At 42.7% G+C, this 24,666-nt stretch overlaps 1 protein-coding gene across 2 annotated transcripts in view; it reads right to left on the reverse strand.

Annotated features, from left to right (window-relative positions):
- Kcnk2 (potassium two pore domain channel subfamily K member 2) overlaps positions 1-24,666 on the reverse strand; it is a 183,824-nt gene that overhangs the window by 139,619 nt on the left and 19,539 nt on the right. The window contains exon 1 of one of the 2 annotated variants that reach the window (XM_076941594.1): positions 301-451. The exons of the other annotated variant lie outside the window; for it this stretch is intronic. Within the exon in view, the coding sequence (XP_076797709.1) occupies positions 301-325 (25 nt within the window). The 5' untranslated portion in view covers positions 326-451. Of the gene's footprint in view, positions 1-300; positions 452-24,666 lie in introns of those variants that run through there. 2 annotated transcript variants of the gene reach the window in all.

The raw sequence follows: 24,666 nt of genomic DNA on the forward strand, positions 1-24,666 counted from the left end.
TGCAAAGGCATGCCTCTAAAAGATGGAAGACCACCATGGATGTTCCACTGCCTCCAAACAGCAGGGAGCCAGGATTTCTTTCCTGAGTGTGGTGAGGTGGGGCTGATATGGATAGTTATCAATCTAATTTAAAATTTCCAGATCCAGTCACTAGCGGTTATTGTCTACGGAATCAATCTTCTTCTAGTCCATCAGTTTCCCTTTCTCGAAGCTCCACCTACTGAGAAATTAACAGAAGCAGCAAGCCACCAAAACCACATGCCTCAAGCATTCCTTCAAGGGTCAAGGTCACCAACTTACTCCTTCTGCAGGTTCCCGAATTCATCTGCCTTCTCTGAAAGGATGACCAGGTCCTCCGTTATATATTTCTCCCAAGTTCCTGCTTAATCCCTGTGCACTTTTACCACATTGACGTTTGTGACAGAGCTTTATATCCAGCCCTACAGCTGCCTGCTTTGAGAACCAACGGAAGAAGGCTAGCTACCGTGGAATGTTCTCATATTGCTTCTACACTCTTCAGGGAAACGGTATCTGAAGGGAAGGAGGCTTGGTAAGACAGAGGGCACCCTGACCTTTCCTAAGTAGCCACTCAAACTGGAAAGCTTCTCATTGGTCCTTCCCACAGTCTGCCTCTGTGGGACAATGGCCATGATTTGGTAATGAGCAGGTAAGAGTGTTGACTCCAGGTAGTCACGAGCTTTTCTCGGTCCGTGTGAGAATCACAAGACGTGTCAACATCACACTCAAACTAGCACAGCCAATTATGCAAATATGCTTATGGAATGTCCCAACACCCACTGAAAGGCTACTTGGACCAACACAGCAATTTTATTACAAAATCCCAGAACCGTGACGGAAGCAAGAGCCATCTCGAGGAAGGTTTAGTTTGAGCCCCAGGTTCCTGTGACATATACTTTTTCAGACATTAGGAGAAGAAAAACTTTAGGCTAGATTATTAATTATTTAAATTTCTTGAAACATCCAACTCACTACACATTATGAATAAGCTATTTTTGTGAGATTATCCACGCACTCATCTCTGGTGAACTCGATCATATTCATTATTATATGCTGATACACACTTATGGAATATTTTACCTTGTGTGGACTCCTTTTCATGTCTGCCTTTCTCTGCTCAAACAAACATGAATGGGACAGCTAAGGGTCAGTACCTCACCTGAGTTCTTTTTGATTGCTAAGCACACCTAAAGACGTTTGAGTATCTTCTGTATTTCTACTATTATTTTATTGTCTATGTATATTTGTCTGCATATACTTCTGTGTACCTCATGCATATGGTGTCCACAGAGGCCAGAAGGGTGCTGGATCCTCTTGCACTGGAGTTATAGATGGTTGTGAGCCATTTTGCTGGTGCTAACAATCGAAGCTGAGTCCTCTGCAAGAGCAGCCAGTGCTTTTAATAGGCGAACAATCTCTCTAGCTCCTATGTTTTATTTATGGAATGAATGGTAACGTCACACAAAAATCAGTACTTCTCATGTCCAAATGATGCATTCCATCATGACCAGGTGTGATGGTTTGTAGATGCCTGGCCCAAGGAGTGGTACTATTTAGAGGCATGGCCCTGTTGGAGTAGATGTGGCCTTGTTAGAGGAAGTGTGTCACTGTGGGTGTGGGCTTTAAGACCCTCCTTCTAGCTGTCTGGAAGCAAGTTTTCTGCTAGCAGCCTTCAGATGAAGATGTAGAACTCTCAGCTCATCTTGCACCATCCCTGCCTGGATGCTGCCATGCTCCCACCTTTATGATAATGGACTGAAACTCTGGACCCGTAAGCCAGCCTCAATTAAATGTTGCCCTTCTAAGAGTTGCCTTGGTCATGGTGTCTGTTCACAGCAGGAAAACCCTAACTAAGACACCAGGTTTATCATCAACAAACATACAACTCATTACTTTTGAGACACGGGAAATCTGTGTGTTTCTCCCATTCTTGATTCTCACAGGAGATTTGGATAAGAGGTCCACGGGAACAAAGACATCCCACTGGATAAAGATGCTAAACCCTCTAGATTTTAGTCCAAGCCCAGTCACTTCTCACTCGTGCCTTAGTTTCCTTGTCTGAGAAAGGGAAGTGAAAGGTATATCATTGCCAGTGTGTCAATGAGCCTGAGAGAGGACACACTTGAAGATGTACTTTGAATAGTCACTGAACTATTCCAAGAACCTGGTAAACACAGCCACTGCTGTGACTGTCACTGGCAGCCATGATCCAAGAAAGGAGGAAAGCTTCTGAGGTAAGAAGAGAAACAGAAAGGAGGAAGCCACTTAAATTCTGGAAGAATCCAGAAAACACTAGTGTGTGTGTGTGTGTGTGTGTGTGTGTGTGTGTGTGTGTGTGCCTTTTAGGAACCAAATGAGTCACTTGAAACATTATGTAATCAGATAGCCCAAAGGAGGGGGCCAAACTCACCCCTGTTCTGGAGAAAAGCGGATTGTTGTTAAGCTGTACCCACTTTTCCCTAGTGTGAAGTCATTAGTTGGAGGCAGCAAAGGGGTGGGTGGGTATCAGTCAGGACTGTCAGAAAGGTAGGCTGCAGTGGACTCCCAGAAACAGATAAAACAGACCTAGAAAAGGTCACTCCAGCATCTACCATGCACTTAATAAAATTTCTCTTTGCTGTGGCCCCAAGGGTTTGAGCTGTGTCTCTCTGAGATGCACCTTACACTGTCCTCGGCTTCTTTTCAGTCTCCTTAGAAATCACAGCTGCTTTACATCCTCTGGCTTTGACAGATGTCCCCTTTTTCTTCCTATTAAAGTTGTCCTCTGGACACAGGTAAAAATCTTTTCCAAAAGCTGGGTTCTAGTTAAAATAAAATTTGTCTAACTATAGTTTGCCTATTGCTGAGAGAACCAATGTACGTGATAACAGTAAGGACTCTGGAGAGAGTATGGGCTCCCAGCCAGCAGGTGTACATGCACCTCGCACTGTGACTCATACGGTGAACAGGTTTACCAGGAATCTCGCTCCTGTCCTTACCACCACAGTGCTGCGCTGGGTTCATTTTAATTAATACTCAGTTGTCAAATATTTACCGAACTATTTTTAACCATTGGTGGAGATCTGTTAGCCACCAAGGGTAGCTATGAATATGATTTCATGATCTTTTTCTTTTTCTTCCTGTTTTTCTATATTTACTTCCAGTGGTGGAATGCTAAATTTTGTGGTGGTTTTTCTTTGGATGAATATTGAGTGGAAAAAAAAAAAAAAGAAAGAAAGAAACTTGTTTGGCATTTTCCATTGATATTTTCTCAGGAAGGCATTGCCAAGGCTTCATTGCTCAGATTCCAAACCGACTCCCAGTGTTCGTGGTAATGAACTGCCCGGTGTTTGTTCTGTTTTGTTTCCTGGAGTCATGGTTTTCATTTTTGGATATGGCGTTATATTCTCTACATGTACTAACTGTATGACAGACAGTTGGTCTTAACAGCAGTTATCTTTCCTGGAGCCCCTGAACTAGAACATTACATTTGGAGCTAAGAAACTGTCTTCGTCAGTGTTCTATTGCTGACACCGTGACCACACTAACTCTTACCAAAGAAAGCATCTCACTGGGGCTGGCTTTCAGACTGGGAGGTTTGGTCCATTATTATCAAGGCAGGAGCTTGGCAGCGTGCAAGCAGACATGATGGTGGAGTAGTGGAGAGTTCTGCATCTGCATTCACAGGCACCAGGAAGAGAGAACCACTAGGCTTGGTTTGGGTGTTTGAAACCTCAAAACCTGTCCCCAGTGACACACTTCTTTCAACAAGGCCACACCTCCTAATCCTTCTCAGGTCCTGCCACTTGCTGATGGACACTCACATATGTGAGCCTATGGGGGCCATTCTTACTCAGACCACCACAGAAGCTCTTGACTATCCCCCATAGCACATTGTAGGCATTTGGTAAACATGTCAGTCATTCTTTCTATTTACATAGGATGGTCCTAAATGCTTCCGGGAATGGATGATAAATCCACAAAATCAGATGGCTGTCACAGCAGAACTACATTTCCATGAAAAATCCATTCTGAAACCCAGAAATGGATCTGGAAGGGATCATGCAAGAAACGCATACTATAAAGTGTGTTGTTTATTCAAATAAGTTGCACAGGATGTCAGTCAGCTGCGCTTTGGAGGACTGATTTTAAAAATCACTTTGTAGTTAGTTGAAATGCTCAATATGAAAGTAAAATTTTAAGTGTGTGTGTGTGTGTGTGTGTGTGTGTGTGTGTGTGTGTGTTATACATGCAGAGGCCAGAGGACAACTGTGGGAGTCTGTTCTATCCTCCTAACATGTGGGTTCTAGGACCCAAACTCAGGTCATCTGACTTAGTGGCAAACACCCTTGCCTGAGAGACATCTTGTCAGCACCTATAAATTATGTTTTTAAAATCAGCAACTATGATACTTCAGTCATTAATCTGCTTTACATTTGCTTGAAGTCTTCTAGAAAAACATTACCATGGCTTCAATTATTTTGTTTAGAGAACATAATATAAAACATGTCTGTCACTATCATGATGCCCCAAGGGTCTACTAATCCCTCTTTCTCCTTCTTGAGAGTGAGTTGTTTGGAGTAGGGACCTTGCACTTCGTTATCCTTAGTGTCCAATGTGATAAATTCTCAGTGAACTCTTGTTAAAATGAATTCAACTATTTTAAGAGACTCAAAGACTTGAGTATCAATCCATGGGTGAAAAAAATGTGGCAACTAGACACAATGAAGTATTATTCAGACACAAAAGTCACGACACTCAGTTGTTTGAAGCAGCTTGGGTGAAACTGAAAAACAGGACATAATTAATTTTGTGGGTTGTTAGTTGTTACATTTCAGAAGTCCATAAATTTGGATCTCTCTCTCTCTCTCTCTCTCTCTCTCTCTCTCTCTCTCTCTCTCTCTCTGTTTTGTTTTCCTTGTAAGAAAAAAATTCAACCTGAATTTCAGTTGAGCCCTGCTTACCTTCTTCTTTCTCCTTTCCCACCCCTCTCATGAAGATGGCATCCTTCTGTGAGGATAGATGTATTTTTCTGATGTGTGTATGCAGATACAAAACTATAAAGTATTTTAAGTTACACTCTAATGTACAAATTCTCTTCAACCTACTATTTCACTAAACATTTGTATCATCAGGATTCATCCGTGTGGTAGAATATGGAACTTTCTTAGAATGCTACATTTTTCCCTGTTCAAAACTGAAGCAAAATTATTTCCTATAAGCAACTTGTATTGACTTTTTATATTAATGTGATACAATGTACAGAAAGCAACTTGGAGAACAGGTTTCTTTAAGTTTGACATTCCAGAAGGATAGAGCCCATCATGGCCAGAAAGACACCATAGGATCCAGGGAAGACACGGGAACAAGAACAGGAATCTAATCTATCAAATTGTGTCTAGGCTCAGGAAGCAGGGAGGGAACAAGTGCCCTCCCCATCCCGGAAGTGATGTGCTTCCTGCCATATCTTCCCAGACAGTACTACCAACTGGGAACCAAGTGTCCAAACCCATGAGCCTGTGGGGGACACTTCATCTTCAAACCCCACACTATAACTTGCCCTAAGGTTATGAAAATAAAGTGTATCTGTTGGAACAGAAGGCAAAGAGTGGATCAGATCCTATTGGTTAGCTTCCTAGACTAACTTTTCTATGGAAGCTGGCTTAGAGCTGGGAATGAGAGAGACTTGAGCTGTCCACACACATCCATGGAACCTCTTCTTTAAGAGCCCAACGTTAACAGGAGTCACACTTGCTCTGAGCACTGGCAGGGATGGACAGCATGGATCCCTTTCAAAGTCTCAAGGAAATGTCCCCCTTCTTTTCCTCCCAACTGTCCTTGCAAAAGCACAGCAGACTGAGTTGTGCAAAATGGCTAGAGTGACATACTCAGAATATACATGGAAGTTAGGGACTTGAGAGAGAGACTTGATAGTGTTGTGCCAGGAAGCATTTGTGAACCCCAAAAGACCACCAAGGGGCCGCCTCTGATGTCATAGCATTAGGGTTTCTTTATTACAAGCTCAGGCTTGGGCTCTCCTCCAACCCCACCCTGCCACAGCAGAGCAGGAAGGGAAAGCAGAACAGCCTCGAACTCTCAGCAGGACAAGATTTTATAGGAAAATAGGAGTGAGCAAGAGGATGAGAGAAGGGGTGTCCAATCTGGCAAGCATCTAATAAAATGACTATAAGCCAATGGTAGGTGCTCTGAAACAAGACCCTATACAATCACAAATGGTCTGAAAGTACATCTGAAACAATCAGACTAATCTTTGATTAACTGTTGCTAGGAATTAGCTAGGGATTAACTCTGGCCAAGGACAAGCATGGGGTCCTTCCTGGTACATGGGTGCAGCTTGGGTTCTGCTGCAGGTCAAATTCTCAGACTTTTTTTTTCTCTTTTCTTTAAGATGGAGGCTGGTCCCAAGATGGAGTAGCTTTAGCCTCTCATTCTCTCTCATTCCCCACTTTCTCTGTTAATTAGAAGGCCTAATCATGGGACTTCCGGAAGTTTATCTAATCTCATGAAAACAGTAACAGGGTTATGTCCTATGACTCAGTTAACTCAGGCCTCTCAGATAAGTCATTTTATTAGCAAGTTCCAAAAATCACTTGTCTAGACAAATTTCCTTTTCCTATTTGACTCCTGGGTGACGAATATGACGTCTACTGCGAAATTAAAACATTACCAAGTATCTTAGTTAGGGGTTCTATTGCTAGGATGAAACACTATGAGCAAAAACAACATGGGAAGGAAAGGGTTTACCTTAGCTCACAACTCTCAGGCCAAACTCCATAACTGAGGGTTAAGGTAAGAACCCAAGCAGAGCAAGAACCTTGAGACAATCACAGCAGCGGCCATGGAGGAGTTCTGTGTATGACTAGCTCTACATGGAGGCTCTGCCTGTTCTCTGATACAACTTAGGACCGCTGTCTCAGAGGTGGCTGGGCCAAGCATTTCCATAGCAACCACTAGGTAAGAGAATGCCCTATAGACTTAGCAATGGGGAATCAGATCCAAGGATTTTCTCTGTTGAGGTTCTTTTTCCAGATGACACTAGCTTGTGTCAAGTTGACAAAACAAGACAACAAAAGGTAAGCAGGACAACATGCCATAATCTACCCCTGCTAGGTAACTATATGGTCACTATGAGGAAAGTGATATCGGCTCTAGGATCCTAAATAATTTAAAGAACGTATTATTTGGTCTATATGATGTCCCTTTCTTGATTTTCTTTTGTCTTCCTGAAAATACAGCTAAAGCTAAAACCACATCAAAGGTTCTTTGGGAAAAAAATAACGAATAGACAAGCTTTTCTGCACTTCTAGGTTATAAGTATGTGGACTTGAAGATTTCTATGCAACAGAATTCAAACTTAAAGAGAGAAAAAAATGGAAACCACACACATATAAGAGAATCTATCTCAGAGATTCCACAAATTAGAACTGTTCATAAAAACCCATTACACTTTTTTTTTTAAATCTTTACAGCAAAAATGTAAATACTCACTGGAAATGGTTAGCTGAGTGTGTGGGAGGGGCAAACAAAGCCCTGATTGTGTAACTTCTAATCGCCCCATTCAAACCTACTGTAAACAGATACTATGTTGGAATAGCTCAGCATTCTAAATTCCGTATCGTTTTTGCTTTCCAAAGATGCCTCAGATCAAACAATAGCCCTGCCTATCCTTATCAATAATTTTTGTATTTCTGTGAACAAATGCCTTGAAGGACTTGAGAAGGAAGTGTACGTGTGGGTGGAGGAAGCCCAGGAGTGAGCTGTAGTTTCAAAGAGTTCTGTCTAGGGCTGTTTGGCTCCATGTTTCTGGGGCCATTGGAGGCAGAATATAACAGTGGTTGGAAAGGATAGCAGGAAGTTTCCTTACTCCACATGGGTCAAAAAGCAGGAAGAATGGGGAACACAGGAAGGAGCAAGATGCAGCCCCAAAGACACTCCCGAAATGACTATTTTATCCAAATAGGTCCCATCTCTCCCTTTCACAACCTCCCAATAAGGCCTTCATAGTGTGACTCCATGAAGGGGGTTAGTCTTCTGATTAGGTCAGAGCTCTTCTCGCTAAGGTCACTGGGAACCTCATCAGATAGACCCAGGGGTGTTGTGTCATCAATCCTTGGGGTGTTTCTTAATCTCATCAACTTACCCATCAAAATCAGCCATCATGTCATTGGAAGAAAGACAGCTACTACACAAAAACAGTCACCACAATACTTAACATCTCACAAAATCCAGAAATAAAGAGGGCGCTGCAGGGGTATTGGCAGGAAGAGAAAATGCTTTACAGCTGAAGGTGCAGAGGAATTTAAGTGCAGATGATTACCCAAGATGGGACTCGACTGTTAAACAACTCTGTTCTCCATGAAGTGCTACCTTGAGTGTTAAACGGTGTGACCCCATGCCCAGCCCCTGGAGTCTGTCCTCTTGAGTAGTACTGACCTCTTCTTCCCCACCAGGGTTCAGCTGGGCCACAGCAGTCCAGACACAACTGAGTTTTCCCTCTCTAGAGCAGGTCTGTGCTTGAGTATTGACTCTTCCAGGAATCCTGAGCAAGTTCAAGCCTGGTGCAGTCATTCACGGAAGCACACAGTGCTCTAGACAAGAATTCTGCAGTCTCAGCAACAACATGATACAGCCCGGGACTTCAGCAGTTTCTCGTTCCTGAATCACACGAGGTCCAGTCACGGGTTGTCATGACTTGAATAGCTACAACTATTTTTTTAGGTGTACAGTGTTATGTAGCCACCCAGCGGCCACAGCCACGGCACAGTGTTGGATCAATCTAGCCATTCAAGTTAATACTGATGCTGTTTCCTGAACAGAACTTATCTCCTCTCTTTAAATTAAAGCCCAGACGCTTATCTGTGTCTCTGGTCTCCAACATGGTGTTTTTATTCTCTAAGAGTAATTTGGCCTTTTGAACAGACTGAGGCAATTAACTCTGTCAGAGAGACCTGTATAGGATTTAATGAAAGCCATGCACTAGCCGGGACGTGGAGGGAGCATGTTAATAATATTATCACACTGTGTGGAAGGCTGTTGGCATAGACTATTAGGCTGCACAGTTCTTCAAACATTGTCAAAATTTTTTAATAATCTATATGAAGTCAGTATTTAATTAAAATGTTGACATCCCCAAAATGTGTTCCTTTTAAAACTAAAACAAATAGAATTTCACTAATAATTCTTTTCTTTTCTTTTCTTTCCTGTGGGTGTGTGTGTATGTGTCTGTGTGTGTGTGTGTCTGTGTGTGTGTGTGTGTGAGTGCGTGCACATGTGTGTGCATGTGTGCATGTTTGTGCATGGGGGCCCATGCATGTGTGAGTACATGCACATGTGTGTGCATGTTTGTGCATGTGTGTGGGGGAGGGGAGTGCATGCATGTGTGAGTGCTTACATGCACAGACCAGAAGTCAAAGCCAGGTGTTTCTCAGTCATTCTTTATTTTACTGAGACTGAGTCATAAAATCTGGAACTCTCTGGTTCAGCTACACTGGCCAGCAAGCTCCAGGGATCCTGTAGTCTCCTCCTCAGTGCTGAGGTGACACTATGACCAAAGACCCAAACCAGGTCTTCGTGTAAGTATTTTACCAACCAACCCACGTCCTTCTAACAATTCTTTATCCCCTTTGACTTGTTCTCAAATTCTCATCTCCAGAGCTGGGCCATAGTAATTTCATCTGACTTTTAGTCACTAAAACTTATTGTAAGAACAACCGTTTTTATTAGAAAAAAAAAAAAATCATACCTCTGAAGTATTTTTGAAGAAACTCACTTCCTTTTAAAATCTACTCTATTAGCCACAGGAACTTTTAAAATATTTTTATAGGAAGGCTCCAAGTGTGAGTGCCTTAGCGCAGCGATTAACTTTAACCCCCAAGACTGTTTCTACACTGGATAAGACTATAATTAATAACTCTTTTTTTTAAAGCTGCATTAAATACTTTCAAACCGCAAAATCCACACACCAACAAAGCAATTAAAATGCCTTTTCTTCGTTTGGAGGTTAAAAAAATTAACTTTTAAATGTAGAAACACTTGCTGGGCTCTATCTGTGAACAAAAGCAAACAAAGGCCAAAGAGCCGAGGCTGTTTCACAGGTATGCTGAAACTTGGTCTGGAGAGAGGAGCCAGGAACATTCTAGAAAGCCTGGTGTTTATAAGGAATTTCACATTTCAAAGAATAACACAATTCATTTTACATGGGAGCCGAGAGCAAGTTCTTCAAACTATTTGGGGGAAAGCAGAACTAATATTATCTGGAATTGATAATGAGTGGTAAGGGTTCAACAAGATAGGTCAGCAAAGATGTCCTGCAGCCAAGTCTGAGGACCAGGGTTCAATCCTTGGGACCTACATGGTAGAAGGAGAGAGCCAACTGCCTCAGGTCATCCTTTGACTTTCAAGTGTGTGCTGTGTCATGTGCTTCTCCCATTCAATAAATAGATGTAATAAAGTTATTTTAATTAAGTGGTTATGATAAATATGCCATAGTAAACTTCCATTGTCTTGTAAGCTAGACAACATATTACCCTTTTGCGACTGATAGGGTAACATGCAATAAATAAACAACAGGATTTCCACAGGAAAAGTTCTGACATTTGTATCTATTATTAGAGCTACAAAGAGTCATACTGCAAATGCATTTTTGTGTATTATATGTCTATACATCAATACTGTTTCTCGAAGTACTTATTTCTATTAATACACAGTGGTAGATTCAAATGTTCCCAATAGTCATATGTTCTGTAAGTAGACAACTTTGAAGTTCATATGTGTGTGTAGTCGTGTGGGAGCATTCACGTGTAGGAGTGGGCATGTGTATGTGTCCTGCAGGAGTACAGAAGTTGGATTTTTGAGTCACACCCCATTTGAGACATGTTCTCTTTTGTGTGCCCCCACCCCCGGCTGCAGGGATTCTCCCACACCATCTCCCATATCCCATAGGAGTGGTCAGCTCAAAGACACCCGTGCTGTGTGGCCGGAATTTACAACTGTGTAGCAAGCACTTTAACCACAGAGCCATTTCCCCAGTCCCAAGTGCTAGGATAATTAATTTTATGTTCTCTAGAGACAGCAATTACGATCCAATGAATACCCAAGGTGTTTGGAAAGGATGTATTTCAGGTTAACACCGTAGACTAGGATGCAAAGCAAAGCTACATTATACAGATATGTAGATAAATACACATTCATGACTCGTCTAAGACTATTCTGGTCTTCCTCAGAGCTCTCCTGCTACATGACATGAAGCCTTTTCATTTTAAGGAAATAGAGTCTGATGAACTTAAAAGTCTGTCCAAGCCACTAATCCAAACCAGCCACCTGAGTGTTAACTTTACTTTGGAAACATTCATGCTTCATTTCTCATTCTTGTCTTTCCTGGATCCCTTCAGATAGCACCTAGGGGAAGGGGAATATTCACAGTATCTCTTGGCACTGACAGAAGACAGCACCTGCTGAGGGGAGGCTCTTCCTCTGTTACACATTAATAATGACACTCAAGTATGAGCATCCTGGAACACTCTGCTGGCAAGCGTTCTTGGCCTCCCTGGTCACTTCACCTGCACTTTTCTCCTTGTCCATCTCAGTCCAGGCCCTGCCTGATCACTTCTACTGGCTGTTCCCATGGACTCCTAGTGTCTCTGCCCAGTTGGCAGGCCTGCTGGCTCTTTCTAAGAGCCTGTGCGCAGGAAGCTGAGGTGAAGACCTGGGGATGAAACAGACACTAAATGCTGAGGCATGTTGACTTCTATGTCAGTCTTGTTGGAGGCCTCAGGGCCAGCTGTCATTCTGGCTTGGCCTTCTCTGTATGAGGTGACTTACCACAGGGAGGGCAGGTGTCATACCTTGGGTAACATATATTTACCACTGAGGTTCAGACCAGATAGAATACAGCTCAGGGTCTCTCTCTCTCTCTCTCTCTCTCTCTCTCTCTCTCTCTCTCTCTCTCTCTCTCTCTCTCGTCTCTTCCATCTTTCTTCCCCTGTTCTCAAGTTGAAAACTATGGACTTGTCTGTTATCTTTTTGCTTTTCTGTCACAAATTATCTAATCGTTAAATTTCATGATGAGGTTTGTCCAAGCCTGGCGTCTCCAGGTATTCAGTGAGAATGACAAAGATCCCAGAAGTCCTTTCTCTCGTGAGTCTTTCTGCCTCTTAGAAATTTGTTTCATGATCTAGTTTTGGAGCCATAATAAAAGTAGTATTTTATGCTTGCCTAACAATTTTTTTAAATGTTTTACTTATTTCTACATTATGTATAGAGTGTTTGTGTGTGTGTGTATATGGAGTGCATGACGCTGGAGAAGATTCTGTGTCCAGAGGCCAAATCGTCTATTGAGTGCCATTCATTGAAATATTTACTGAGTCAGTATTATATGCTAGACATATTTCTGGCCAATGAGCAAAGATTTTTATAGACACTATGAGCAAATATCTGATCGCCCAGAAAACTATAGTTCTAGGGACAGAGAGACATACACATTTACCTTCTCTCTCTCTCTCTCTCTCTCTCTCTCTCTCTCTCTCTCTCTCTCTCTCTCATAAAAAAACAAAGACATAGTAGGTAATCCAAGATGCTGTGTGACTTTTACATGGAGTAGAGATTTGAAACCACTTGGAACATGGCTTTTAAACTAAAACTGCTCATGACAAGGAGACAAGAAATCATCTGACATACAGAAAAAGAAATCTTCAGTGTTGCCGGAGGGCAGATTACAAGACAAAAAAGCAAAAGGAAGTGAGGAAGGGCTGGTTGTGGGAAGGGGTGTGCAGGGCTTTTCGAGCAGGGGAAAAGTCTGGGCTTTATTCGATGTACAATGGTAGGGAGGCTGTTGGAGAGGTGTGTCGGGTTGAGGCAGGAGGATGACAACTTTGTCTTAGGAGGAAGGATAAAAGGGACCAAAATGGCTGCAAGATTGTTTTAGACATCTAGGTGAAATCGAGACGGTAGTAAAAACACACAAGTAGGGTTTGTTGCATATTTTGGAGGTAGCATGAGCAGCAGGTAGTGAGGGGCGAGAGAAAGGAAATCGGGGCAATTATACTTGAGTGAGGTAGGCTTCATTCCTTCCCAGTCTCAGAGATGACAGTATACCTGAACGAACTTGTAGTTCTCACAGACAGAAGACCCAAGTGTGAGGTGCAGCTGCCCCTCCTGCAAGGGAGAAAGAATCCAGAAAATGCCACAAAGCTCTTGGACCAAAGAGTAGATGGCTAAATGGCAAATATTTACCTGGAGGAAGAGCATGGCCACAGGTAAGGGAACAGAACAGTCTGTGGAAAGAGTCTCTAGGTAACTCCTCCCTTCCTTTTAAAACATATGTGCATTTTTATATAAGATTTTTGTTTCATGTGTATGAGTGCTTTGCTTGCATGTATGTAGGTGTACCAGATACGAGCGTGGTACCCATGAAAGGAATTGAATCTCCTGGAACTGGAATTACAGATGGTTCTGAGCTGCCATGTAGGTGCTGAGAACCAGGTTCTCTGCAAGACAAGCTAGTGCTTTTAACTGCTGAGCCACCTCTCCAGCCCTCTTTTTCCTTCCTGATTCTTCACATTTACTCTCCTAATCTCTAGCCCCAAGTCCTTGGTCTCTTTTTCTTATTTCTTTAACCATGTTAATTTTGACTTTCACCATGGCTATCCTAGTTTGGGACCTGGTTGCTGTGACAAAAACTAAATCCAAGTTGGGAAGGAAAAAGATTTATTTAGCTTACAAGTTACAGTGACTCACTGTGGGGAAACTAAGGCAGTCACTCAAGCAGGAACCTGGAGGCAGGAACTGAAGCAGAGACCATGGAGGAGTGCTACTTACAGGTTTGCCTTGCCTTACCCAGCCTGCTTCCTTATATAGCCCAGTCCTATCTGCCTAGGGATGGCACCGCCCACAGTGGGCTGGGCCCTTCTACATCACTTAAATTGCCCCACAGACATGGCTACAGGCCAATCTGATGGAGGCAATGCCTCAATCAAGACTCTGTCTTCCTAGGTTCATCTTGGTTTGTGTTGAGTGGCCAAAAACCAACTATGACAGTTATCTTTCTATCTTTATCATTATTGTTATCAACATCACAGTCATTGCCCTCCTTGCTTATGGCACAAATTCTTAGAAGTTGATTCTTCTGAAACCACTGACTCCCTTACTTGGGCAATAAGGAAACTATAAACAAGATGAATTCCTGGAACTTCTGCCTTCATTGGTGTCTGAGGGTCAGACTCCTACTTTGACTCTGTACCTAAGCAAGTTGATCACTGAGTTGTGTCTACCTAAGAACACAGTGGCCCTTAACCTCTCCCTTAAAGCCTGAAGACACAAAGAATCATTGTCTCAAACCTATGGTCAGCTTGGATTCTAGGAACATCAGGGCCTGGCAGCCAAGACAGACCACCCCAAGATGAGAAGAGCTATTCCTGAGGGAGAGGCAGCTCGGTGGAGCAGTTTATAACTGGCCCCATTGGCAGTTATAAGGGCTCGTGACTTACCACACCACTGGGCAAGACAACAATGCATGAGATCACACATTGATGAGAACTGTATGATTCTGATTACCTCTTGTTACCCACCCAGCTCTCCCTCTATAAATCTAGAACCCATGTCAGTATCCGCTGGGTCCTTTATGGGTCCTCCTTTTTAATATGTCTACTAATCCCCTCTCTGTGCTTTCCAGTATAACGCATCTTTTTAACTGACATTGAGGGGGGCTAAGTCGACACCTTTCAGCAATACACATCTTTTGCTCTAACACTCTGATTGCATTAACCAATCATTGTGTTCTAACCTGGCGTTTATAGTCTGAATACTATCTTACAACCTTCCAGGGCAAAAGCTATGATTAAGTCTCTCAGTAGGGAGCTGTGGCTTGGGAAGATGAAGCAGCTTGCCCAGGCCAGGAGGAATCAGAGCCAAGATGTGAGACCAGGCTTGTCTGCTTCCTAAGCTCAGGTTTTCACTGTCCTCCATCCCCACCCCCACCCCCACCCCCGGTGACCATTCCCACTTGCCTGCAGGCTCACCTCCCTCCTTGCCTCTCCAGGTTCTCTTCTCAGCCTGCCACCCTCTTCTCTGTTCTCATTCTTCCTTTTTCTACTTTGCTCCCTTTTACACACCCTGCCTTGGCGAATTTGAAATTTTGTATTACTACAAATAGGGGGTAGACTCCATAGACTATTATGGTGGGGCTACTTCTGTGGTAGATCAAGAGTTAAAACCAGGTCCACTGTGCAAAATCACAAGTCTGAAACACACAACCATAGACTGTGGGAGGAATGGTGTTTGTTCCTCCTTAGTGTCCTATGGGTCCTACAACGTCACGACTTCCCTCCCTGTCCTGACCACCAACCCGGTTCCCCTGTACTTGGAGCCTTTGCCGCATACCCAACATTCTATGAGTTTACAATGTCTTCTCCCATCTCCCCGACTCACCCCCAGGCATAATTCAAACAACGATAATAGTGAGCCAAAGTAAAAGCAAAAAGTCTGAAATAGGACTGATCATATCATAACACTTTATTGCTTAAAAAATGGATTATGCCAGCCTTCCGTCCTTGTGATGAAGCAATGTAAGAGAGGAAGGGCTTATTTTGACTCTTGGTTCTGGAAATTTCAGTCTGTCTCCTCATAGAAGCAGAAAGAGAAGAGGATGGAGGGGGCGGGGGGAGTCTGCACCAAGGAGTCTTATCCCTTCCTTCTCATTATCCCGTTCTGATCCTTTGCCTTTGGACCTGTGGCACCCACATTCAAGACAGCTTCACCTCTTCGATGAATCCTCTCCAGAAACGTCCAGCAATATGCTTTCCTAATTTCCAAGCTTTTCGCAATCCAGTACAGTTGATAATGAAGATGAGATACCACGGGCATGTCTTAACTTCATCCCCCCAAACAATATTCCAGCCTCTAGCTTGTGGTTGCCTCAAGCAAGGACTTAATCTAATGATGTAATAAATACGGATGGATGGGCAGGGGCGTGCGTAGAACAGCAACACTCTCTTGGCCAAGAACTACAGCAGTGGGTGCTCCCTGGACCGAACTGAGGTATCACATGTGGACCTTACAAAGGTTAGTCACTCATGCTCTTCCTCTTCTGTCGATAAACAGTTAAGTTTCCAGGATAGTGATAAATTCCCAGCAACTGAACTTGATTCTTCTGTCTCAGGAGTGTCATGGAATGTCCCTTCCCGCATCTTAACATAGTTAACTATCATGTTATCGTTTTAATCCATTTTTCATTTTCTAAATGAGCTTTGGGGAGATCGTTGCACCAGAATTGCATCATTCTTCATAATTCCTGGTAACACTAATAATAGATAGTTACTTGTATGTGTGCAGGTGCACATGTGTGTGAGTGCATATGTGATGGTGTGTACATGTGGAGACCAGAGGACATCAGGTATTTTCTTCAGAAATGCCATACTCCTCTTTTGAGACAGAGCCTCTGGCCTGGAGCTCACCAACTAGACTAGACTGGCTGCTTATTGAGCCCCAAGTCTCAGTCTCCCCAGGGCTAGGCTCATGAGTGCTTTCTGCTTTCCATTTTCAGTGGATTTTGGGGCTGAACCCAGGCAGGGTCTTATGCTTACAAGGCAAGCATTTCACTTTCACACATAAATGGAAAGTTCCTATTTGACTAGGAGACGAAAGAGTGCACCCTGTCCTCTGCACCCAACTCAAGCTCCCAAGACTCACAGGACCACAGAAGCAAAGCTTTGAGGATGCTTTACTGTGTCTTGTTTAGAATTAAAATCAGTGTAATAATCACTTGGTAGTTCTTTTTTAATAAGGTTTTGTTTGGCAGACATATGCATCTATGCATGCTACAAGCATGTGTGAGCATGTCGCTGGATCATGCCTCTGCCACAATCAGCCTTATCCCCTTCAGACTTCAGACTTAAACCAAAGCTTGCCATTTGAGCTAGGCTGGCAAGCCCCTGGAAACTAGTCTGGCCTCTGCTCTCCCCCACCCCAAACACCCCACTTAGTCCTGCAATACAGGCAAGTACTGCCATGCCCAGACATTTTATGCAATACTACTGATTAAAACTCAAGTCCTCATGTGTGCACAGCAAGCAATCTTACCCAGTGAGCCAGCTCCCCACCTACCTGTTTTATATTCATAAGGAATCAATACATACACTACTATCTCTGAAATCAAAACACTCTAAGGGTATAGAGTGAAAGGGTTCAGACAGTAAGTGACTGCGACACCCGAGGAATGGTGGTATATACTCTTGTGTAAGAACAAATCTTAGGGGCTAGAGAGATGGCTCAGAGGTTAAGAGCACTGGCTGTTCTTCCAGAGGTTCTGAGTTCAATTCCTAGGAACCACATGGTGGCTCACAACCATCTGTAATGAGATGTGTAATAACATCTATAATAATCTTCTGGCCTGCAGGCATACATGCAGCACAGAGTGCTGTATACATAATAAATAAATAAATCTTTAAAAAAAAGAGATAAAATCTTAAGTATACAGAAGAGTCTTAGATACATGATATCTGAGGTATTGCCAGTGATAGATACAGATATTTATCTGTATCTATCTGATTATATATATACATATATACATATATATCATATATGTATATGTGTATACATATATATGTACATATATACAGATATATATGCATATGTGTGCATAAGTGAATGTGTATAATGTATATGTATGTATGTATATGTGTGTCTGTATATATATATATGTATATGTACATATATATACAGTATTGTACATAGTTTTGAAATTACATGAACTTATTATTCAAGGTCAAAATGTTCATAGTTCTCATGTATTTTAGATTAATGATAATTAATATAATCACATGATGAGCTTAAATAAACATTTCATCCAATTCATTTTAAATCAAAGTCTAACTTTACGTTCATTATTTTTAAAATAGTGATCTAACATTTGAATTCCTTGTTCCATGTTCAAATTTGCGATTTAAAGATAAAAGTATGTGGTGTTTGGTACAGACAACTAAGAATGAAGTATCTGAGATGAGCATACTGGAAAAAGAAAAGCAAAGCATTACATCCTAAGACTAATGAATTCCCACTCAGCTTTTGGGAATCCCCAGAGGTCCTCTTTATGGCACAGGAGACCTCACCACTAGGTAATATTTTCCTGTCTTCTGTTCTTTATGGTTCCAATAGTGTTGATATTTATAGGAAGATGCATGGGCTGCCCTGAGCCTGCACTTGTATTTTTTCTTTTTAATGGTAGCTTATCGTTAGTGTCTTCCTGTCCGGGAAAAGCCAGGAACACTCCTGGATGTGCATAGCAGTCTGTGGGAGAGTTAACCATTCCAAGTGTGCTTTGGTGTATGTGTGGGGAGCTGAGTGGCATGGGCTAGAATTCTAATATTTGGGTTTATGTCACGTGATAAAGCCAAAAACCATCTATATAAACGTGTAGACAGGGAAATCACAGAGGGGCCCATGAGAGGAAAAGGGGGTGGGAAGGGTAATGGAACAGAGGACATAAAGTGGACCTAGGAAACCCTTCAGGGACTGAGACGGGAGGGGACAAACAGAAGGCTTGTAGATGGGAAGGGGAGGGAGCTACGGGAGGGAGACCTGGGAGAGGAAAAGGAGGAGGTGGAGAGGGTGGGGGAGGGAAAGCTGTGGGGGGGGGATCTGGGTGGAGAGAGATCTGGGAGAAAGAGAGATGAGAGATGAGGAAGGGGGAGCTGGGGAAGGGGGAGCTGGGGGAGAGGGAGCTGGGGAAAGGGGGCTGGGGGAAGGAGATCTGGGGGGAGGGAGATCTGGGGGAGGGAGATCTGGGGGGAGGGAGATCTGGGGGAGGGAGATCTGGGGGAGGGAGATCTGAGAGAAGGAGAGCTGGGGGAGGGAGAGCTGGGAATGGAGGGCTGGAGGAGGAAGCTGGGGGATGGGGAGTGAGGAAGGGGGAACTGGGGAACAGGGAGCTGGGGAAGGGGGAGTTGGGGGAGGGGGGAGCTGGGGAGGGTAAATCAAAGCCAGCCCAGTAAGGAAATTAGCTACTTTTGAAGCTTTTTATATTTTCTAAAATTTACAAATGTCTTTTATGCAAATATCATATCATTATCTTAATATTGATTCATAAAGTGTATATTTCTAAATATTATAAAGTAAAAACAGGACATCATGCTTGATCTTTATAAAACTGATCCAGGTTTTAAAAGACATAAAAATCTTGTCTCAGCCTATGGCTATGGTCAAAGTTTAACAAAACCTGTAATTTGTTTATCCAAAGGGCAGCCTTCATTTCACTAGGCTACATACAACTCTTTGTCCATGAGATTTCAAAACTGAAACCAGGAACATCAGATGAGTAATTTATATCAGAAAATAAAGTCTTTTGAAGATCCATATTCTTATATGTTAGCATAAGACCTGGAAATATTAAACTAATATTGCATTAAAATTTAAATGCATGAATATACAATATATGTGTCTTTATATGTCTTTAAAAATTTTTATGATGATATGACACATGCCCTTTTAAAAAAACAATATTTACTTATTTTTATTTTATGTGTATGAGTGTTTGCCTCAATGTATGTATGCATGTATGCCTGTGTGTGTACGTGTGTGTGTGTGTGTGTGTGTGTGTGTGTGTGTGTGTGTGTGTGTAACACATATGCACCTGGTACCCATGGGCCCAGAAGAGGGCACCTGACCTCCTGGAACTGGAGTTGCAGAAGACAGTTCAGAAGTGTTTTGTGAGTGCTTGGAACTGAATTTAGTTCCTCTGGAAGAGTAGCAAGCGCTCTTACTGCTGAGTGAGCCATCTCTCCAGCCCTAATACATGTTTGTTCATGCCTTGACTCCTCAGACTACATCCCCTATACCATAAGCATTAGTTGACAGACATTCATAGTCACTGCAGAGGAATGCTCTATCAGGCACCAGTTTATAGCTGTGACCTGGATTGACAAATAGGAGGCTAGCTTAATATTTATAAATTACTCTTCTATTGTAATCAGTTCTTGCTGGGCAAGACTTCTCCCACGACTGCTTGATTATTGAATCTGTACTTCCATTTCACAGAGCGCTGTAGAATTCCAGGGGGGTACATTCTGGAGTTGCGTTTACAGCATAATAAATGTCTGTGTTTTGTTAGAAACAAGTCCTTCAACGGAGTAATTGCTACCAAGTGGCTGTCCATCAGGAGACGGATCCACAGAGTGTACACACTAGCACTCTGACAGAAGCATGCATTCAACAGCAGGGGGAAATCAGGGCAACAGAATAGAAATTCTTGTTTCTAGGTAAGAGCCCTGCAGAACATTTGCGAACACACCAATCACTTTGAATACCTACCAAGGACAAAGTTCTGGGTTGGTTTTTTTTTTTTTTTTTCTTTTCTTTCTAATTCAGGGCCAAACTATATAAGATCAAAAAAATGAGGGTGCTCAGAAAGGTCCAAGGACAGAACTTTCAGGTGCAGTGGACCAAACTGAGGAAGATTTTAAAAAATGTATAATGTGGGCTGTTTTAATACTCGTTTAGTAGACATTACAGCCACTCGTGTACTTTGAAAGTCTGTATCTCCTGTGGTTCTCAAGGCCACTTCCTAATAAACGACAGCAAGACTACTGTCTTTGAAGCTTAGGCTGCAACAGAAAATTGGAGCATTCTGAAAAGGGATCCCAAGCCTTCCTCATCCCATACAGGGACCTGAGGCCCAGACAGATAATTCATCCAGTTCAGCACAGGGTTTTGTATAAGACCAGTAAGGTTGTTTTGCTGATAGGAAAATGTTATTACCTCCATATTTACCCAATTCCAAATTTGAATTTAATGTCACTTTTAGAAAGAAATTCTTGATGGTGGGGTGATGATTCAGTAGTGAAATGTGTGGTTGTAGCCGTGAGGACTGGAGTTCAGATCCCAGGACCCAAAGCTGGGTGAGCATGGCAGCCCACCTGTCACCCCAGTATGAGGAAGGCAGAGATAAGGAATGTTAGGAACATGCACACATCTTTCCATATACACACACAAATGTGAATTGTGCCCCACATGGGAACAAGTACACACACCACAAACATAAACAGAAATTCTAGTCAATTCATGAGAAGCATGCATGTAAATATGTACACTACACACACACCCCTTACCCAGATATCAACTAACAAACATCAGAATGACTAATTTGGATTCCAAATTATTGCCTGATTTTTGTATCTTTCCATAAAATTGTGTTTATTCATAGTCCTCTTCTTTCAAGGTTCAATTTTTCACTTTATGACAATCCATGTTAATTGATTAGTCAATTAATTAAATCAGCTTATCAGTTATCTCATCAAGTAATCCTTGATGGTTGGCTTTAAACAACAACTTACCTCAGCTTAGAGTCATCTGAACAGTGAACATCCACTGAGGAAATGTCTCCATTGCCTCAATTTATGTGGGAAGACCCACCCCAAATGTAGGTGGCACCTTCTAGTGGAAGCTCAGATAAAATGATATTGTAGCTGACAGTAGCTGACAGAGTATTTGCCCTGGGCGGGCTGGTAAATCAATCTCTCTCTCTCTCTCTCTCTCTCTCTCTCTCTCTCTCTCTCTCTCTCTCTCTCTCTCTCTCTCTCTCATCTTCCCTCTCTGCCCTTGCTCTCCTCGCCCTTCTCCAAGCAACCATGAGGTGAACAGACCTCCCACCTAAACAGCCTGATGCTACCACCGGCCCAAAGTGTTGGGCCAAAGCAACAGTGGTCTGAAACCTTGAGGCAAGGCGTGCTTTTTCTCCTTCCGCGTTACTTTTCTGGGGATTTGGTCACATCCTTGCAGCACTGAGTAGCGAAGCGCAGCACCTTGTAGGCACGGCAAAGCAGCTCTGTAGAACCCTCTCCCTGGACAACAGCGCAGTCGGCCAAGTGAAAACTCATAGAACTGCCGAGTCGCCCAGCGGCTCCCATGATGGGCATCCAAAAGATGCAACTGCCTGTATTTGCTGGAGGGGCTTCCACCTGGTCAGACATTAACTTGTTAAACACGAGTATCTTTGGGTTAGAATCAGGTGAGTAAGGAATCTGATGTGAATGAAAAAGCTTAGATACCAAATCAAGGCACAAAATGACACTCTTGTTGGCTTCAATGTGTTAGCAGCTGACACAAATGAGTCCAGATGAGATGTCGTGTCCCCGTAGACAGTGGTGAAACAAAACTCCTAATGGCTGCTTTATGGCCCATTCTCCTTTAGGCATAAATATCCAGCATCTCTTTATTTCATCAACATTATCTGCCCAACCCAATTTCTACCCAAACTGAAGTCTTATTCTCTTCCTTTGAAAGCATAATTGTTCCCATGGCAACAACAAAAGATCCGAGAAGCTTCTCTGCGGCTGGTGAAATGATCATAACATATTGATAAAGCATCACCAGATATCATTTCCATAATAATCATCGTGAAGAGGAGAGAAAGAAGAGGGAGAGGAAGCAGATGTGTTTGGAATAAGCCGTTTCTAAGCATTTTCTGTGATGCTTTTAAAGAGGGTCACGAGGGGAGATGGCTGCAGATGGTCCTACTTTTGGGCTAGTAACTGTTGCCAGCAACCATTGCTTTGAGTCTAGGGTCCCATGTATTGGGGTTCAAGCCAATTGATTTGTTTTCTGTCTTTTTACAAATTACTGGAGACAGATGAGACATAATAGATTAAATGAGTCCAGAGCTTATCTGCAACATTGTAAAGTATAAAGCATAAACTTGAACCCTGTCATAGCACGGGTTAGCTCCTTGACACTGCCACTTGTACCCATGTCGTGCTGTTACTGTGACCATTCATCCTGAGGGACTGGAGAGTTTGGTGCAGCAGGCAAGGCAAGTGGGGTAGACCAGAGTGAGAGTAGGAACCTCCAATTCCAGGGGCCCGCCCATAAGCTCAGAAGACAGCACTGTCAACCCCAGGGCAAGGAACTGAGTGAGAAGGAGTCTAGGAAAGTCCAACACACTTAGATACCCTGAGCGTGGTCAGTGGATCTGTAATGTCACGACAGGAAAACACGGCTTCTCGAAAGATCCGAGGAGACGAGCAGATGGAGTACACTGTGTTGAGGGAAGTATAAGGAGACTGTAGAGCTGGGAGCCTCCTCCTCACATTGTAAAAGAAGAAAGAAGAATCTATATCCCTGAGCACACAGTTACCTTCTAGCACCTTGACAGGTAAAACATACATACAGACAGACAGACAGACAAAAGAAAAAGAAAACATGTGGCCATTATCAGAAATAGAGAGCACTTCAGATTCTACAAGTAGCAAAAATATAACAAGGGCATATTTTTATGTCAATAATTTAGTGGCTTAGATGAAACAGAAAAATTCCCTGAATGACATAAAATTTTAAAACTAGCACGAAATAGTGTACCTTCATAACAACCACATCACTACATCCACTGTGTTAGTATATTAACACTAGCCGTTCCACAGGTAATGTTCAGGTTCCTAACTTTCCCTTATGCAGAACACCTTAAGCTCAGATAGTAAGAAGTTGACAGAGTCCAGCAAACATATAAATAAGAGAAAATGATGAAAAAGAAAACTGTTTTCATCTAAGGTCAGGGTGATGTCTCAGTCAGTAAGGGGTTTGCCACAAGGATGAGGACCTGAGTTCAGCTCACCAAATAAACACAAAGCCAGGTATGCCAGCAACTGCCTATAATCCCAGCACCAGGAGGCAGAGACACAGATAACCCTGGGGCTTACTGGCCAGCCAGACTAAATGATTCAATAAACTCCTGGATTAATGAGAGACTAGGTCTCTAAAAAATAAGGTGGGGAATAATTGATACAGACATGTGATAGGATGTGACCTATTGCCTATATATGCACGTACACACACACACAGACACACACAGACATTCACGCACACATGCTCAGATAAACACACACAGAGACACACACACTAAGACATTCACACAGTCACACACAGATACACACAGACACACGAACACACACTCAGACATTCACACACACTCACACACACTCAGATACACATACAGAAACACACACTGACACACACATTCACACACACACAATCAGACATTCACACATGCAGATACACACACAGACACACACAAACACATACTCAGACACACACACAGACACACATACACTCACACATACACTCACGCACACAGACACACATACACTCACAAATACATTCACGCACACAGACACACAGAGACACATACACACTCAGATACACACACACTTACACATATACTTACACACATTCACATATACTCAGATACACAGAGAGATACTCACACACACATACTCAAATACACACACACATACTCACATACACACAGATACACACATACACAGACACATAGTCACACACTTACACACATAGACATATTTACACATACATAGAAACACTCACACACACTCAGATACCCACACATACAGACACACACAGACACACTCACACACACACTCAGATCCACATACACACTCACATAGAGACACACATAGAGACACACTCAGATACATAAACAACCACATACTCACACGTTCAGATAAACACACAGACACTCATACACACACACACACACACACACACACACACATATACACACACAGAGTGGGGTTGTCAATCTAATCTGGAAACCTGGTAGTGATATAGCAAAAAAGCAAAAAGGAAGGAAGGAAAGAAGGGAAAAAGGAGGGA

The sequence above is a fragment of the Arvicanthis niloticus genome, chromosome 10 (genome assembly GCF_011762505.2).
Source record: "Arvicanthis niloticus isolate mArvNil1 chromosome 10, mArvNil1.pat.X, whole genome shotgun sequence".
Classification (NCBI taxonomy): domain Eukaryota; kingdom Metazoa; phylum Chordata; class Mammalia; order Rodentia; family Muridae; genus Arvicanthis; species Arvicanthis niloticus.